The sequence below is a fragment of the Hemicordylus capensis genome, chromosome 3 (assembly GCF_027244095.1).
Source record: "Hemicordylus capensis ecotype Gifberg chromosome 3, rHemCap1.1.pri, whole genome shotgun sequence".
NCBI lineage: Eukaryota > Metazoa > Chordata > Lepidosauria > Squamata > Cordylidae > Hemicordylus > Hemicordylus capensis.
In genome coordinates, this window is record NC_069659.1 from 283603342 (window position 1) to 283619703 (window position 16362).

The window sequence follows — 16362 nt, forward strand, 5'->3', positions numbered from 1 at the left end:
GATGAGGCACCCAGAACTGCAAACAGCGTTTCCCCTGTAGTCTTTCTTTTCCTGCTTATTCTCTCTCTGAAAGGCTTGCCTTTTTTACAGTTCAACCAGTACTGTGCAGATTGGTGTGGTGTAGGTTGCATCTTGTCCTGATTCCACATTCCAGGGTAAGAACCGTGTTGACCCAGAGCAAGCTCTGAAATTTCAGGCCACACACTTGTATGTTGCCTTGCCTCGGTTGCGATTAAGGCTGGCAGTTCTGGGACAAAGAAGGATGATTGCCAGGGCGATCCACTGTTGAGGAAGCAACCTAAGTGACTATGTTAGAGGACAGCTGTACTTGCTCCTTAGACAAATGTCACATCAATGAGATAAACATTTGCTGGTCACTAGAGAGAAACTTCTTTCGATGTACACTCTAAATGCATTATCAAAGCTTTATGGCTAATCTAGCTAAGCAGATATTTGCTTCTTTCTGGTAATAGGATTCTGCTCTCGGCTCTTCAGTGATTGACAGGCCCTCCCTACTGCTAGCCAATGGCATGGGTGGCCATTATGTTCGTGGCACTGCTTATATAGGTCACTCTGGCAGAATATGTAGGCATTGATTATTCCGTTTACCACTCTGCCTGCCCCTAACTACATGTTTAAAATCTTTTGTGTTTGGTCTGTACATGCAGTTGCTCACGTGGCACTGACTAGAACTGGGAAACTGACACACTTGAAGCTGAATGGATTTGCAAAAAACTGGGCTATAGATATAAAAGTAACACATGCAGCTATTGAATGAACCTGTTTGGGAATCTGGTGGTTCTTATTTGGATTTGGAGATTTCCTGATAATTGTCAAGAGCCAGTCAGATCATAGAAATCTGCTCAATATTTACTATATTGCTCAATATTTACTATAGTATGCTTTGCATACTTTTAAAAGTACTGTAGAAATGGAGCATAATCTAGCCAAAACTGCTGTAAGTATTTTTGTGCCCTACTGATTTCAGCAGGACAGCTAAAGCACATGCTTATATTTTTCTCATTCAAATAACTTTTGGCTGGATTATGCCAATGATTAGTAAGTGTGTATTCATGTTTCCCTTTATGGTTCTCATGAAATATCTCTTGCTCTCTAACTGAATGACTGTGACCAAATTACTTACACCAGTGGTATTTGATCAGTGTAAATGATTCCTCTTGCTTGATTGTAGATATTGCTGGAAGTATATCATTGGTAACAATAGGCACTAAGGCTTGTTTGATCAGATACTACTGAGGATGTTCAGTTGTGTGTATATAGGGTATAAGAGGAATGAGTGTTTGCCTCCTCTGAAAAGGCACTTCATGGCTCTTTTAAAATGTCTTTGTATTTTGGGTATTTGACAGACAATGCAAAATTCAAACCAGCAGTGACCCACACAGAGAGCATTGAACTGATTATTACTATAGTGGGCCTTTGATGGCCATGGGGCTGCTCCACAGTGGATAAAATCAAGTAATGTAGTCTGTTCTCATAAAATTAGGCAGCAAAATCATTTTGTCTGGGAAGCAAAAACAACCTTTTAAAAGATAGGAATATGACACATATTTATACACTGCTTTTTAACAAAAAGTTCCCAAAGCAGTTTACATAGATATAAACAAATAAAATGGGTCCCTGTCCCCAAAGGGCTCACAGTCTAAAAAAGAAACATAAGAGAGACACCAGCAACAGCCGCCCACTGGAGGGATGATGTCCTGGGGATGGATAGGGCCAGTTTCTCTCACCCTGCTTAGGAACATAGGAAACTGCCATATACTGAGTCAGACCATTGGTCTATCTAGCTCAGTATTGTCTTCACAGACTGGCAGTGGCTTCTCCAAGGTTGCAGGCAGGAATCTCTCTCAGCCCTATCTTGAAGAAGCCAGGGAGGGAACTTGAAACCTTCTGCTCTTCCCAGAGCGGCTTCATCCCCTGAGGGGAATATCTTGCAGTGCTCACACATCAAGTCTCCCATTCATATGCAACCAGGGCAGACCCTGCTTAACTATAGGGACAAGTCATGCTTGCTACCACAAGACCAGCTCTCCTCTCCTAATAAAGAGAACCACCACTTTTAAAAAGGTGCTTCTTTGCTCAGTCAACAGGGGGAAGATAAACTCTTGCCAGATGCCATTTGCAACTTTAATGCTATAGTAGTAAATATCTAAAATTCTAAACAACAGTTTCAATACATTTTTATTTTACAGTATGTGTGGTGGAGAGGAGGGGGTGGTATTTTACAGACAACAAAATTCAAACTGGCAGTGAATATATTCATTCACTGTACAATATCTCAATTACACTTTTGTAAATCTACTTATTTTAAAGATGTAGTTACAGGAAACCACACATTCCATCAGTGCTTGATTATTGGGGCTCCTCCACAGGTTTCCTTTCACAATTTGCAAGTAGAACTCCCCATGCAGAGAGAATGTTGGATCACTATAACCTTTTTTTTATCTAAACCCTATAGTTCTCAGTATTTTGGCTTTACATTTTCCTGATCCAAATTCCATGCAAGAAAGCACTGTTGCTAACTACAATTACTTTGTTTTGTTTTTTTCTGTTTGAAGTGCTTTGCTTCTAAGTGAAACAGTCCCATTCTTAGGAAGCAAATGCTACACAAATGTCTCTCCTTTACAAGAGAGATAGGCTGTAAGTAATTTATTCAGCTACCATAATACATTTTCGCTTCTAAGCCATCAAGGATCACTTAACAGAATTCCGTCTCAGGTGCTTATTACAACAGACTTTAAAATATTCTACCAATATTTGTGTGAGACTGCTCTCCCACTAGGTATTAAATATCTTTTCCTTGGACAAAGCAAACTTCTGACCTTCTGAATAGAGTAATTTTATTGTTGATGGATAAAGCGAAACCATTGCATTTATACTGTACTAACTTTTAACAGCACATATGGGTCTTAAAATCTGTATGCAGACCAAGCTACTGAATAGAGACTGCCTCAGTGTTGGTTGGTTTTGTTTTTCTGGCTCCTACATCAAAGTATTTATACCACATGGAGCATTATGTCTTTATCTTCTTTTCTATAGGCTGGCCCAGATGCTAGACATTCGTTTGATAGCAGCAGTCCCCTGAGTAGAATAAGGGGTGATTATGATCTAATTTCTTGTAAGCTGCACTAGTTGGAAAGTTAATTATTGTAATGTATTAGCTCTGCCATACATGCATTATAACTTATAAATTATTTTGGTGGATTTGTGGCTTGAATTTGGCTGTAGGCATTAAAATATCCTTGCCTATCTACTCTGGGCATCCAGAGTATTGACACTCTATTGTTAGAAGCTCATTCCATTAAGGGAAGGAGAATCCTTTTGCAAGTGGACGGGTTTCCTGTGCCAGCAGAGCTCTCCTTACATGTGCAGAAGGAGCTTCTGCCCAAGAACTGCTGTTCTGCCAAAGATTTGGATGCCTCCCTAAGTGTGTTAATAATAATATAAAATTTATTTGTTTATATTAAACAAATTGTTCTCTGGGTGGCTTAGAACATACGTTAAAACATGAGATAAAAACATACAACGCATTTAATCATAACAGACCAGGAAAGGGGGGGGGGAGAAAATACAATACAAAATAATATGTATTTATTGTTCAGTTTTTATACTGCCTTTCATAATGCATCTCGAGGCAGTTTACAAAAGTTAATACAATAAAATTCCATACAAGTTACATTTAAAACTTTACATTAAGTGAAACAGTAAAAACCACAACACACCAAAAAACCACCATTAAAATGACAAACAGAAACAGGAAAGCTGAGAGACCTGACAGCCCTTAAGGGGTAGTCCCCTCTGCACTAAGCAATAGAGCATAATATTAAAAAGACATTTTAAATATGCTATCTAAAGGACATTTTAACCTATTTAAATTTTTTTAATCAGTTAAAATTTAAAATTTAGAAGGCCTGAGTGAACAAAAAGGTCTTTACCTGGCGAAGAACAAAGTGATGAAGCCAGGTAAAACTCACTGGGGAGCTTTGCCTGCTTCATAGAGCATTGAGTGTTGCTCTGCTTTGGTCAAATGGTCCAAAGGACTCAAAGTTTAATACTCCAAAGAATAGACTTAGCCAGGGGTTCCCAATCTGTGGTACTCCAGTTGTTGCTGAACTACAATTCCTGTCACCCCCAGCTACAATTTAATGTGGCTGGGGAAGATGGGAGTTGTAGTTCAGCAGCAACTGGAGTACCACAGGTTGGGAACCCTGGGACTAAGCAACGGTGCATGATCTAGCACAAGGATTCTAAACACTGGATCCCCAGATGTTATTGGACTTCAGCTCCCATAATTGATCCCTGGATGAGGAAAGTATTTTTGAAATAAACAATGGATCCCTTCTCAAGGATGGCTTCTGGACCAATATCACTAAACTAACCTCTCTTGAGACTATTTTAGTAGAAAATTGCAAGCACAGAAAGAAGGTGCCTCAGGAGGTCAATGGGAGACCTGTATTGTTGGAGAAGGCTCCTCCTGCAGCTTCTTGTGAGAGGAATCAATTAAATAACTTGCCACTTTAGACTCCCATCATCTTAGACAGACTAAAGTCTCCAATTTATTCCCCCCCCCAACCTGCAAATTTAAGTGGAGTTTCGGATAAGCTGGTGAAATCTCTCGTGCAGAAGTGACATCTTCTGCCAGGTTCTCTTAAGGGGATTTTAATATCTAAATGTTGATTCTGTCTCATTTGATGGTGGAGTGTCCAGTCTTGCAACAATGAATCCCCCGCTGGCTACATCTAGGCTAGGAAACGGCTCTAGATCTCTTCCTATAGAGACTTCATCTGATTTATATTCCTGTGCTGAAATGGAGGAACATAATGTAAATTGTAGGCAATCTGACTGGAAAATTCTTAGCTGGAACATAGCTGGGTGGGCTGGGAAAAGGTCTGATATGGAGTTTATCACCTTCTTGCAACAATGGGGCATTTTAACATTTCAAGAGACTTGGTCCAAAGAAGACTTGGGGGGGGGGAGGGGAGGGAAAACAAAAAAGCAACCTCCCATAATCCCCAACCAAAGGCCACTGGGGCTGGAGATTATGGGAGTTGAAGTCCAATAACATCTGGCAACCCAACGCTGAGAATCCCCGAGCACCTATTGACTAGCTCAGTGGCATGTTTCCTCTCTTACCGAGCACTTCCAGAGTGTGGGCAGTGCTAGGAAGTCTTCACCCTCTCTGGCACAGCAGTGCGCATCTAGGAAGATTGGGGGAGTTGCATGCAGGCAGGCTCCCATCACATCCCCCCTAATACATGCTCTTCATTTGTTAGGATGTCAGCCAGTGTTTACATATTTTTGCTGTTAAGAGAATAACCTTCAGAATCTAAAATTGCAGTGTGTTTAACACTTTCAAACAGCAGTAGTACTTTTCTTCTGTGCTGTCTGCCCTGCTAATGCAGTGGGGGGCAAACTACCCCTGTTTGTTTCAGTATGTCTGCACCGCCACCTACTTTATGAAGGCCTTTATGTTACTGTTGAAGTAAACTACTGCAGTTTGAGAGGACCGGCACAAATGCACTCTGGACTGACTAGTCAGCATAACAGAAGAAATAACAAGGGACCTTTGTTTTAAAGAATTGCTGTCCTCTTGTGTTTAACTATTATTACACAATTATTAACAGAACCTACAACCATTAACATGTTTGCAATTTCCATTTAAAAAATATAGTTGCATATATTTTGTGTGATCATCTTAAACTGCTTTCCAAGCACATAGCTTCTAGTTAGATATGTTTTCCAAAACAAGTGGAATGTTTGCAGTCTTTTTGGAGCATAGTCTGGCCATCTGCTTGTACTAAAATGATTAGAACTGGATCTTGCTTTGATTAAGCCTCCTTGATACAATAATAGTTGAACAACAAAGGGTGCAATAAAATTAAACAAATCCAAATGCCTTTTAAAAGCTCATCATTGAAGGGCCAAACTAGATGATACATTGCATGCTTATTTGTTTTGTAATGTAAATGCCACGGGGCCCCTCATCTGGTCTGTGGCATGGGAAGAGGGGGCTTTTACCTTTTGCCTTTGCTATGGTCCTGATCTGGACTCCACAATTGCTACATTTTAAAACCAACCAAGCATGCAGAACCCACTGAGACAATTAATGTATTGTCTCATTTGGCCCAAAGACTATACAAAGGTGAGGGGGAGTAAAAGCAAGTGAAGAAGATTAACGGGGGTGGGGGTGGGGGCACTTCATAAAGAAGTCCTGTTTGCTGAAGTTTGTTCACACAAACATTTCGGCCCACCTCAGGCACAGTTTTCAGTCAGCCTGTGTTTACTTCAAGCCACATCCGCCTGTAACAAAACAGTCATGCTCATACTGTTGCCATGCACTGGATTCAGACAGCAGTAGCTTTTGGCATGCCATCTGAAAGGTTTGTGGTGACATGATAATAGCCAATCTGGGCTTAGTTCAACATGTGTTAGCAGCATGCACATGACTAATCTGCTGCATAAACTCATAAAGCTGTATTATATATTGATTAATCTAAACTGCTATTGTTTGTTCTGATGGGCAGCAGCTGTCCAAAAGATTGAGGCAGAGGTCTTTCCAGCCTCACTATCTGAGATCTTCATAAAGTGGAGATGTGGGGAACTGAACCCGGGACCTTCTACATGCTATGTGTATGCTGTACCATTGAGCTGTAGTCCATGTGAGACTGAAACAGCCATGTGACTAGGTTGTATAAAAAAGAAAGATACCTTATCTAATGTTATTGATAATTGATTAATGTTACTTTGTATCAAAAAAAGTTCCTTAATGTGTAGTGATAGAGTAAGGCTCTTCAAAATGAGACCAAATCAAGGTTCTTTTTCGTCTGTTAGTTTAAAAAAAAAAAAAAGCTACCTAATGTTATGGTTAGAAGTTCCTGTCTTCCTGCAATCTCCAAATTCCATTTTAAACCATTCTTCCAACAGGCCACATCATCTTTTCCAGCCCTGCAATGAATGTTTTCAAGACCATGTGTCCATATAAATGGACCTCTGGAAATATAACCAGTTAGAAATAAATGGTATCTGGAGTGTTGGCTTTTCTCATTTTTAGGACCGGGGAGACCCAAGTTCAAATCCCCATTCAGCCATGATACTTGCTGGGTGATTCTGCGCCAGTCACTTCTCTCTCAGCCTAATCTACTTCACAGGGGTTGTTGTGAGGAGAAAGTAGTGTAGAGCCCAGAGCGGTATATGCAGTACAATGCTCTGGGCTCCTTGGAGGAAGAGCGAGATATAAATGTAATGAATGGATGTATAAATAAATAAATAAAATAAGTGCTGTTAAAGAAAGCAGAGATTAAAAAGGATGGCATCCACACTAGTCCTGTGCTAGCACAAATGCTGTTGTACAAGCATAAGAAAGCTGTGCAATGAAATTAACCTCTGCTTCAGACTAGTTCTTGCGCAAGATCTAGCACAGCCTCCACCAGCACAGCCCATAGATGCACCATTGGGAACTCCTTGCACCACCTACATTCAGGTGGTTCCTCTCCTGCTAGCAGTAGCACAACTTTACAGAGTACTGAAACTCTAAACAGCCCTTTTGTGGTCATCACTGTGGGTGTTACCCATTAAGGTTGTTCACATGACCGAAAGCTGGGGGGCGGGGGGGGCTGGCAGAGAGGCAGGCTCCTCCCTGCCTCCCTGCACACAAGCCAATTAAGTTCTAAGGTTCTGCTGCTAGCGTGGCACACAAGCCACACCACAGGGAGCTCAATGCACACCACACCAGGAGCGCAGTGCATTGGGGGTTCCCCCTCAGTTGGGCCTGCTCACCACCCAGCTCTGTGTGTGCTCAGGCTGCCTGCAGCCCACACACATACCTACGACTGGGTGCCTGGGTAGAGAGGCACGCTCACACTCTTATACCTGGGTAATAGCTGGAGGTGAAACCTCGGGCTACTTGGCAAGGCAGCACCAGGATCAGCCTCGATCCCGGCGCTTCACACAAGCAGTCCCAGGGCTGTGCAAGCCCGGGCAGGGCTGCTCGTGTGAATAGCCGTATTGTGTGCTAGGCTTGGAATGCTGCACAAATATGGGAAAGGAGCAATAAAGGTAACTCCAGTTCTATACATGCTAATTCAGAAGTAAGTAATAGGAATATAGGAAGCTGCCTTCTACGAGTCAGACCATTGAGCCATCTAGCTCAGTATTGTCTACACAGACTGGCAGTGGCTTCTCCAAGACTGCAGGCAGGGACCTCACTCAGTCCTATCTGGAGATGCCGGGTAGGGAACTTGGAATCTTCTGTTCTTCCTAGAGCAGCCCCATCCCCTAAGGGGAATATCTTGCAGTGCTCACACATGTAGTGTCTCATTCAAATGCACACCAGGGCAGATCCTGCTTAGCAAAAGGGACAATTCATGCTTGCTACCACAAGACCAGCATTCAGTGGAGCTTACTCTCAGGTAAGTGTGTTTAGGATTGCAGCTTAAGACTTGTCTTGCTGATGTTAATGTGGGTATTACTAAACTGGTTGCTAAATTTTTATATGGGGCTACGAAACTGACCTCTTGTTATGGGGTTTTATGAGACTGATTGTGTATCTTTTAGTCAGTTTATGCTGTATATTTATCCATGGTAACAGTCTAAAGTTTTAAATTTGTTTGGCTTATGGCCATAAATAAAATGATTGATTGATTGATTGCAGCTTAAGACTTAGAAAATAGCTTTCTCTTGTAAATTTATTCTGTTTAGATTTTTTTTTTTTTTTTTTTTTGAGGTTGGCTATAAATTGGTAGAGGGTTGGCAGACTGGTAGCGTTTAACAATTTCAATTAAAGTTGAAATGAAATTATTTATATTAGTATTTTATCTGTGGTGATCTACATTATATGTAAACCAAGATTAATATGTTACTATATTAATAACATACCAAGGTTGCCATAACAGAAAAAGTTTATAATAATTGAAAGCTAAAGGCTTTGACATACTCACCCCAGTGGATGATATGGCAAATGTGACTGTTAGAACAAAATAGCTCCAAGTGTCTATTTTCAGATATGAAACTTTTCAATTAATGCTTTGGCAGTGCTGTACATGCAAGAAACTTCAATTAATCATAATGTGCATGTACAGTTCTATGTAAAATCTTCGGTCATTTTCCTTATAACATGTGCTCTAATCCTAGGAGGAAAGAGAGTTATCTGTTTACGCAGAAATTGTACTTTAAGACACACCCTGCTATTTGCTTTCCTGAGCAGTTACTCTCTGCCAGGTTGTGCATGTTAGAACTGTATCTTTATATTTTGATTTATTAGAAACCTCAGCTCTAAAACTCTGCTCTAGTCTCTTGCTCCTATGCTTGCATGATGGTTGTCTGCTTGCCTCTGCTTCATTGTTTCTCTATGCCTCCTTCCTTGAAGGCCAGACTCTGAAAGGCTTGAGTTGGTACATGTCGTCTCCACCTACAATTCCAGTAGCCCATCTAGTGCCTACAAAATGGACCAGACTATAAATTATCTGGCAAGATGGAGTTTGAGTGATGTCACAGAGGTAACCTGGATGTGAGCTCGCACTAGAATGTGATGTCCTGCTTCCAGTACTAAGTGTACTGGCCCAGATGTCAACTAGGGATTTCTTATAGGGATGCCAACGAAGAAGGATGTGAATGAGATACCCGACAATCCTGGAAAGGGATGGAATATTGCTATTGGTATTATGTTAGTACTTGGAAGGGAAGGCTACCTATATTATTTTGAATATTGATACCTAAACAGTTACCAGCTTGTTTTCCTAACAGTTAGTGAAGGCATTTAATACCTTCAGTAATATTTTTCCAGCTTGAATACTGTTAGTGTTATTTCAGCAAAAGTTCTTAAATTATTTGTTGATGCAGCTAGTAGAAAACCAATGTTTCTGAAATTGAGAACCTGTTGTCAAAATTCAAATGGTATAATATAGCTAAGGCTGCACTCCTATTCACAGTTACCTAGGAGTAAGCCTTATTGAACAAGTGGGACTTACTTCTGGGTAAACATGCATAGTGTTCCAATGTAAAAAATGAATGATTCCGCCAAATTAATAGCATTGGTCCTGAGAAACATAACTTACTTATTTATTTATTTATTTATCACATTTGTGCACTGCCCCAAACTTTCGTCTCTGGGCAATTAACAATAGCATAAAACAAGTTAAAATATATACAAAAACTTAAAACAATTTAACAATTTAAAAATCATCCACAAATTAAAACCTTAAAATTTTAAAGAACTGAAAAAGCTTGAGTGAAGAGGGTTTTCAAATGCTTTCTAAAAATTGTCAGAGATGGGGAGGATCGTATCTCAGTAGGGAGCACATTCCACAGTCTCGGGGCAGTAACCGAGAAAGCCCACCCCTGTGTGGCCACCAGATGAGCTGGTGGCAACTGGAGACAGATCTCTCCGGACGACCTCAATGGGCGGTGGGGCTCATAATGAAGAAGACATTCTCTTAGATACCAAGGGCCTAAGCCATTTAGGGCTTTATAAGTTATGACTAGCACTTTGTATTTTGCCTGGAAACCTATTGGCAGCCAATGTAACTCTTTCAACAAAGGAGTGATGTGGTCTCTCCTAGATGACCCAGAGACCAACCTGGCTGCTGCATTCTGTACCAACTGAAGCTTCCGGACTATGAACAAAGGCAGCCCCACATAGAGAGCATTGCAGAAGTCAAGTCTGGAGGTTACCAACATATGTACCACTGTTTTGAGGTCGTTCATCTCAAGAAACGGATGCAGCTGGCATATCAGCTGGAGCTGATAGAAAGCCCCTCTGGTCACTGTCTCAACCTGAGATACCAGGGAGAGGTGTGGATCCAGAAGTACTCCCAGACTGAGAACCTGTTCCTTTTGGGGAAGTGTGACCCCCATCTAGAACAGGGAGATCAAAATCGTCTCTAGAGTTCTGACCCCACACAATAAGTACCTCCATCTTATCTGGATTAAGTTTCAGTTTATTCTCCCTCATTCAGCCCATTAATGCTTCCAGACAAGCATTTAGGGAAGTTATGCCAGCTCCTGAAGAAGTTGACGTGGAGAAGTAGATCTGGGTGTCATCAGCATGCTGATAACATCCCGCTCCAAATCCCCTAATGATTTCTCCCAGCAGTTTCATGTAGATGTTAAAGAGCATTGGAGAGAGTATGGAGCCTTGAGGAACACCATACTTAAGCTCAGATTTTGAGGAGCAACAATCTCCAATTGACACCATCTGGAATCTGTCCAAGAGGAAGGAGCGGAACCACTGTAAAATAGTGCCTCCCCCCCAACACTCTCAGATGTTCCGGAAAGATACTATGGTCGATAGTATCAAAAGCCGCCAAGAGATCCAAAAGGATCAACCGAGTCACACTTCCTCTGTCAATTCCCAATTGGAGATCATCCATCAGGCCGACCAAGGCAGTCTCCACCACATAGCCCGCCCGAAAGCCAGTTTGAAATGGGTCTAGATAATCAGTTTCCTCCAAGACCTCCTGGAGCTGAGAGGCCACCACCCTCTCAATTACCTTGCTCAGCCATGGGAGGTTGGAAATAGGCCTATAGTTGCTCAACTCTGAGGGATCTAATGAAGGCTTCTTAAGAAGAGGTCTAATAATTGCCTCCTTAATACAAGGAGGCATCCTGCCCTCCCTCAGAGAAGCATTTATGATTTCTACCAGGCCTCCTACAACAGCCTCCCTGCTAGATAGAACAAGCCATGTTGGACAAGGGTCAAGAGAACAAGTAGTCGACCTCACCATTCCGAGCAGCTTGTCCATGTCCTCAGGAGTCACAAACTGAAACTGATCCAGTCGAACCACATAAGAGGAGTTGCTGGACACCTCCAGTTCAGACATCAAATTAATTGTGGAGTCTCCATCTAAGTTGACCCAAATCCGAGAGATTTTATCTACAAAACATTCTTTAAACACATCACAGTAGCTAACGGATGGCTCCAAATTCTGATTGAAGGGGGCGGGGCACATACTAGCCCCCTCACAACCCTGAACAACTCCGCTGGATGTGAACTCGCAGATACAATATGGGCAGAAAAGAACCGCTTCTGATTTATCTGATTTCTCCCCCTGCCCTGGTCCATTCTGGATCTGGAACAAGGACAGAGATGTAGCCAGAAGACAGTGGCTGACATCCAGGACAATGAATCATTTGTGAAAGGTCTTTATGCCAATGACTGTTGCACTAGCTAATAGTGCTAAATCTGGAGCTTGTGTTCCAAACTAGTGTTGTGCTACTACAAGCATCCTTGTGATTGTGTAATAGTTGCGCAACTGTGCCATGCCTCATTTATTTAAATGGGCTATTGTGCAATAGTACAATAATGCTTTTGCACAATCACAGTTTTTAGTGTAACTAAGCTATCCTCTTGCCCTGGTGCAACAGTGTGTTCGTTCTGCATGCAGTTCCTTGCTCTGGATGTTGGACTGTAGTTCTGTAGTTTAATGGTTTTCTAACTTTCTACCTTCAGGGAACCTTTTTCATATCAGCTTATCTACTGAGGAGCCAATGGGCATCTGCCATAGAAGCCTTACATGTTACAGAGGATTTGGGGGATATTTCAGTTCATTGGACGTCATCATTGTCTGGCATGAGTTGAGGGTATATCCTTAGAACATATCCAGCACTTTGCATTGCAGAGAAATATTGATACTGTTGAACAAACTGTCTGTCTTTCAGGAAACCTTGCCTACTTACTGATCTTATGTCATTTGTTGACCTAAAATATGAATGCTGAAGTTTCTCTTTCATGAAGTTCAAGTAAAAGCCCAAGATTAATGGCTGATATCAGATTAATCCTCCACCATTGTTTTAGCATTTCTGCTGTACAAGAGGGAAGGGGCAATTTCCCTCTGCAGCTGTCTATGCCTGCTGAAGCTTATTTCCCAGAGGGTTGGGAAGCTTCAGAGAGATCTTTTCAGGAGGCAAAGGTGGCCTCAGAAGGAAGGGGAGATAGACAAAAATCCGCCCCTGCCTGCACAACCTTGTCATTTCAATGGCTTTAGTCTGGATGTTGGTCATTGTCTTAATCTCCATGATGGTTTTTCAGATGGAATTGCCTGAAAATCACCATCAGGATGGGAGTAAGGACAAGAGAGGGCAGCAAGGAATTGAAGCAGCCTTACCTTCATAAATGACACAAAAAGTGACACACTATTTGGGTGGGATGGATAGTTAAAAGGTGAGATACATGGTAAAGGTAAAGTGTGCCGTTGAGTTGGTTTCGACTCCTGGTGACTACAGAGCCCTGTGGTTGTCTTTGGTAGAATATAGGAGGGGTTTACCATTGCCATCTCCCGCGCAGTATGAGATGATGCCTTTCAGCATCTTCCTATATCACTGTTGCCCGATATAGGTGTTTCAGCGGGGATTCGAACTGGCAACCTCTGGCTTGATAAGCAAGTCATTTCCCCACTGGGCCATTAGGTGGCTAGTAGGGTACTGTTGTGAATTTCTATAACTCAGCTAGAAGAATGTTGGTTGCGGGGAACAATAGGACACCCTGGATTTTAATCAGTCACTCTTGTGTGAATCTCATGGGGTTCTCATAGAAATGTCTGCAGTGCCAGCTAGTGCCCAGGTGCTATTATTCATTAGCATTTCACTTAAAACTCTTCATCTTGGGGGTTGGACAACTAAATGGGCCAAGCATTGTCTTGTAGTTGGGAAACCATTCCAAATTAATGATATAAATAAGTTATAACATGGCACCCAAGCTACTATTGTAAATGTTATTTAGGGAAACTCCTAAGGCAGTGCCAGCCGCCTCTGACAGTTCACTCTGGATTTTCAGATTGTTTTAGGTAGTCTACAGGGTTCCTGTATCTTTAATGAAAAGCACTATGGTTCTGCCCCTTTTATTGCTTCCTGTTGAGCAGGGCAGTCTGATTAGTAGCCTTAATGTCAGCAATTGTTCCAGGGTTGGTGAAACTTTAATCACTGATTTTCTCTTTATTTTTCTTTTATAAGGCAAAATAGTATGATTTTGTTATAAAAATATGAAAAGAAAACAGTGACAGAAAATCACTAATCAAAGCTGTCCCACAGCAATAGGAACTAATATTAAGCAGCAATTAAGAGGCTATTCAAGAAACAATTAGTGAGGTCCTTATCAATAATTTGACTGCCTTTTTCAACAGGAAGCAATAAAAGGGCAGCACCAGCAAGCAGGAAGCATGCAATGTATGTTGGAAGGGACCTTTGCTGAATGGGAATTACTTCACTGTAAACATAATAGAATGATCCTGACCATGGAGAAGGCACTGCTGGATAAAATAATATTGGATGAAATGCTGTGCGGAATAATTTTAATTCTGCTTCCAGCTGATGGTGACAAAACAGTGTTTCAGCAGCACTAAAAGGCTCTGGTATAGAAGCAACCTTTGTCATGTAACTAGTTCAATATCTATTCAGATTTTGAGCTACAATCTGGTTCGTAGACCTAATATTGACAAGGAGTAGGAGACACCTCAGTTCCAAGAAAAGAGGGTTAACACTGGACATGGGAGCTCCTTGACGGAGTGGGTAAAAACACAAAGGGGGGAAGTAATGCCAGAACAGAAAGTTCAGTACAAAAACCTTATGAAGAGCATTGTCTTTATTGACTGTCTAGAGTTTTTGTCTGTTTAAGAAAAACATACAGAGAGAAAAACAAAAAGTTAATTTAGATTTAGTAGAGTTGTAAATGAACACCGGTGCTTCGGAATATTTACTGAGAGAGAAACCGTAAAGAAGTGCATTTGCTGGTATCTGGCCTGCAAATCTTCATTTTGTATGTTTTAAAATATTTATATTTGGCGTAATGCCAACCTTATTCTTAAGTAGGAAAGATTGTGCCGTCGAGTCAATGTTTACTCCTGGCGACCACAGAGCCCTGTGGTTTTCTTGCTAGAATACAGGAGTAGTTTACCATTGCCTTCTCCCCCGATTCTTAAGTAGGGGTAGAGTATTTTATTTTGTACTTTTAGCAGATATACACTGAGGAATAAACCTTGCTCTTCCAGAACAGCTTGCACATGTAGGGGCAATGCTGGTATAGGTTTTGGTACTCATGGGGTCTCCTTATGTCGTGATACTGTTGGCAGCATTTTCACGTGGAAATAGTCCAGTGTGCCTGTAACATGTGTCTTCAGAAATATCAGAAGATGTCTCTCAGTAAGTTATGTAGTTCTTGGTAGATTTTTTGGAAAAAGCATCATTTAACTGTTGCAACTGGTATTCGCCTGGGTCTGTTATGAATACAGAATATGAATATTCAATATTCATATTCATATTCAATAGTTTCCAGTGTTATGAAAAACTGTAAGTTAGTAATCCAATACCAAGTTCATTGCTTGTGTCAATAGTGTTTCTTAAACTTGATCTTTCTTAGACATCCTAACTTGGAAGCCCCATTTTCATAAGCTACCTATTTAGTTAAGAGACAATGCTTTAAGAATTTTACAGTCAGTAAGCAAAGGTTCATGAAATAATGTTGGGGACTTGGAAAATGTGACACCCCACCTCCCAAGGGGTGAACCTCCGGAAGTCCAGTCAGCCTCCTCACCAGGCCCCCAATCTTTACTTAACAATCCTCATGTCAGGAGATGCAGATGCAATAATGTGTGGTGAGGAGGGCAGTTTTCTTTCCTCCCTCCATTGTCCTAGCACACAGCAGAGCAGTGCACCATGGTAAAAGTGTGATGGTGCTGCCACATGGGGCCTGGAGCCTTTCTTCCTCTCCTCTTGTTGCTCCGATGCTGCAGAGCAATATACCAATCAAAGATGTGGTGGCCCTTGAATTTAGAGTTCTCCCAAGGGTTAGTGTTTTGCAGTGCAGGTTAAAAACAGGCATCCACAAATCCACTTGCCAGTGGCGAATGCTCCCATGTCAGGGTGATGCTGGTGGTGGTGGGGGACCTCTCTTCTCCCCTTACACCACCACTGCTGATTCTGCTGTCGAGACTGGAGAGCAAAGAGGGGCTGGCAGGGAAGGAGCGGTTCATGTCCCAAGTTCCCCTGCTGGGCTTGGCAAATAGTCCAGGTTCTTCCTGATTTTTATTTTTTTGAGGCCAGGGAGAACTTGAATCCTTTCTGAGCTAGTGACTCTGAGGTGAGCTCTGAAGAGTTCACCCATCTCTAGTTAGTGTGAAGGACAAGGAAAATGAGTATAGGGAATGTATGTGTAATGTCTGCAGATACTACAGGTCACTGACAAAGCTGGAACCAGAACACACATCTTTTTAGCTCTCTCTATAATTCCCCACATCCAGTGGGCATTCTGATTAGCCTGTGTCTTATGGATGTAGAAGAGCAGTACAAACATATTTACATACCAGTACCCAGCATGCCCTTCCAGCTGACACTTCTTTCATAGCAGCACAGGTGTTT

General features: G+C 41.7%; 1 protein-coding gene across 3 annotated transcripts in view; it reads left to right on the forward strand.

The window, feature by feature from the left end:
* ARL3 (ADP ribosylation factor like GTPase 3) overlaps nucleotides 1–16362 on the forward strand; it is a 73473-nt gene that overhangs the window by 7492 nt on the left and 49619 nt on the right. The window contains exon 1 of one of the 3 annotated variants that reach the window (XM_053306328.1): nucleotides 9536–9672. The exons of 1 other annotated variant lie outside the window; for it this stretch is intronic. In XM_053306328.1, the coding sequence (XP_053162303.1) occupies nucleotides 9628–9672 (45 nt within the window). In that variant the 5' untranslated portion in view covers nucleotides 9536–9627. Of the gene's footprint in view, nucleotides 1–9535; nucleotides 9680–16362 lie in introns of those variants that run through there. One more of the 3 variants, XM_053306330.1, reaches the window with a different exon arrangement.